The sequence below is a fragment of the Psammomys obesus genome, unplaced genomic scaffold, assembly GCF_907164565.1.
Source record: "Psammomys obesus unplaced genomic scaffold, mPsaObe1.curated_primary_1811, whole genome shotgun sequence".
NCBI lineage: Eukaryota > Metazoa > Chordata > Mammalia > Rodentia > Muridae > Psammomys > Psammomys obesus.
Window position 1 is genome coordinate 5051349 of NW_026596460.1, and position 2585 is coordinate 5053933.

Genomic DNA, 2585 nt, shown 5'->3' on the forward strand with positions numbered 1-2585 from the left:
ACTTGGGTCTGATGACAAATGTGTTGAGAGTTGAGCCAGTGCACACACCCACCACCTTTCCTCACAATGTCAGGTACATTTGGGTCCTGGTAAAACCAACAAGGTCCTTCTGCAGAGCATCCTTGCTGCCCAGATATCTTAATACAGATTGTCTGACTGGCTCCAGTGACCTCACTCCAGAGCATAAGATGTGCTGTGGGGAGTTGCAAGTTCAGTCAGTCTCAGGAACTCATATTTTATTTTCATTTCTCTGAGAAGTTAAACCCTTTATATCCAGGCCCAGCCCCAGCTCAGTTATATTTTTCACTTTATAAATAAGAAGTTGAAAAAGATGGTCTAGAAGACCCTCACATATGTTGCACTCTGTGACTCTATGACACACCCCTGAAGGCAGTTCAGAATGGCAGAGTTAACTAAGGAAGAGGATGGAGAAGCAGAGAGGAGAGACGCATTTCCTGCCTTGGGGAACCTTGAAGACATACATGTATATATGTGAAACCGTATATATCACAAAATAACTCAAATCACACTATATATATTATAATAATAATATAATATAATTATAATATAATGTAATGTGATAATGTAATAATAATATTATATAATGTGATATGATATAATATAATATGATATAATATAATATAATATCTCTCTCAGAAAATAACTCAAATGTGACCACTGCTTGATTCTGTGGGTGGAGGTCAGGAGTGATATGCTCTAAGACCGCAGGTCTCAAATCATGACTTCTCTGGAAATTGCAGTTTGAGAAAGCAGCAAGGCAGGAAATTCTAAGGCAGGAGGCAGGAACAGCTGCACTGTTTGACAGGGTGTTTCTCTGGAGATGTGAAGGGGAAGAGAGACCAGTAACAAACCACAGACCATTTCTGTAGCCCCCACTCTCAGGTCTGGGTGTCAGAAAGGCCACACCCACAGGCTCACCCGTCCTCTGCTCTGCCACAGGTGCCGCCTGACCACAGTGCATGGCCAGCCCCAGCAACAGCACCACACCCTGTGGCTTTCTGCTTCAAGGCTTCTTCGAGTTCCCGCATCTGAGGCCCCTTCTCTTCCTCGTGCTCCTGGCTGTGCACCTGACCACTTTGAGTGGGAACCTGCTCATCCTGGTAGCTGTGGTCTCTGTGCCCAGCAGGCCACCCATGCTGCTCTTCCTTTGCCAGCTGTCAGCCATTGAACTCTGCTACACGCTTGTGGTGGTGCCCCGCTCTCTAGCCGACCTGAGCATACCTGGCCATGGCAGGGGAAGCCCTATCTCCTTCCTGGGTTGTGCTGTCCAGATGCAGATGTTTGTGGCACTGGGCGGGGCTGAGTGCTTCTTGTTGGCAGCCATGGCCTATGACCGCTATGTGGCTATCTGCCACCCACTGCGCTATGCATCTATAGTGACCCCGGGTCTGTGTGCACGACTGGCCCTGGCCTGCTGCCTTGGGGGACTAGCAGTGTCCGTGGGATTAACGGTGGCAGTCTTCCACCTGCCTTTCTGTGGCTCCTGCCTGCTGGTGCATTTCTTCTGTGACATCACCGCACTACTGCACTTGGCCTGCACACGGAGCTATGTGGATGAACTGCCCTTGCTGGGAGCCTGCCTGGTGCTGCTGTTGCTGCCCTCAATGCTCATTCTGACCTCCTACGGGGCCATTGCCTCCGCCCTGCGCCGCCTGCATGGTGGTGGCGGCAGATGGAAGGCTGCCTCCACCTGCGCCTCACACTTGGCTGTCACCTTCCTGCATTATGGCTGTGCCACCTTCATGTACGTGCGACCCAAGTCCAGTTACTCCCCACGACTGGATCGCACACTAGCGCTGGTGTATACCAACGTCACACCGCTTCTATATCCTCTTATCTACAGCCTGCGCAACCGGGAGATCACGTCTGCCATTCACAGGGTGCTGGGGCTCCGCGGATCAGGGCCTGTGTGAGCCCTGATCACAGGCAGAGGCCAAGAGAGAGTGGGCAGCCCCATTTGCTAGTGTCCCCTAGTGTTTGGTGTTTGCATCGGGAAAGGTACCTGGGAACTCAAGGGCGAGATTTGGGAAAGAGAACTTGGAAACAGCATCAGAAGAGACAGAATAGGTAGCTGTGTTCTTCATCTCTTCCTGGAGGAATGTCAAGAAGTAGAGAGACCTGGATCTGCATTTAGTGCTTCCTTTGATCCCTGCCAAGTTTCTCCAGTGGGCCTGTATGATGCCAGTGGTGAGAATGGCACATGTGAAGAATAATAGCATGTGAAGATAGAGGATCAGAGACCACTTACATAATCATGCTAGACTTGTCAAGGCTGGGGGACATAACAGGAGGTTTCTTGAGAAAATAGGTGGCTATGTGGAATACTACAGAATGAGTAGGTGTTAGCCATGAAAAAAAGAAGGATAGAGAAGGCCCCAAGCGAAACTGGTTAGCAAAGGCTAGAGCAAACTGAACAAGATCTCACCATTGGCTGAAGAATCTGTATTGTGAGCTGCTGTGGTCCCTTGCCCTTTGTGTGATAGCCTGGGCTGCGGTGAGACAGACATATTTGAGAATCTGTGTCCACCTCCTATGTGAGAGGCCATGGAGACTGGTTCCAGGTG

General features: G+C 49.9%; 1 protein-coding gene across 1 annotated transcript; it reads left to right on the top strand.

Moving 5' to 3' along the window:
- Positions 1 to 980: 980 nt before the first annotated feature.
- LOC129669908 (olfactory receptor 10AC1-like) lies at positions 981 to 1934 on the top strand. Its single transcript, XM_055598278.1, has one exon. The coding sequence runs from the start codon at positions 981 to 983 to the stop codon at positions 1932 to 1934; it is 954 nt and encodes a 317-aa protein (XP_055454253.1).
- Positions 1935 to 2585: the final 651 nt, after the last annotated feature.

Excerpts from the sequence above, each read along its gene's own strand:
- LOC129669908 (XM_055598278.1), top strand. The coding sequence starts at position 981 with ATGGCCAGCCCCAGCAACAGCACCACACCCTGTGGCTTTCTGCTTCAA.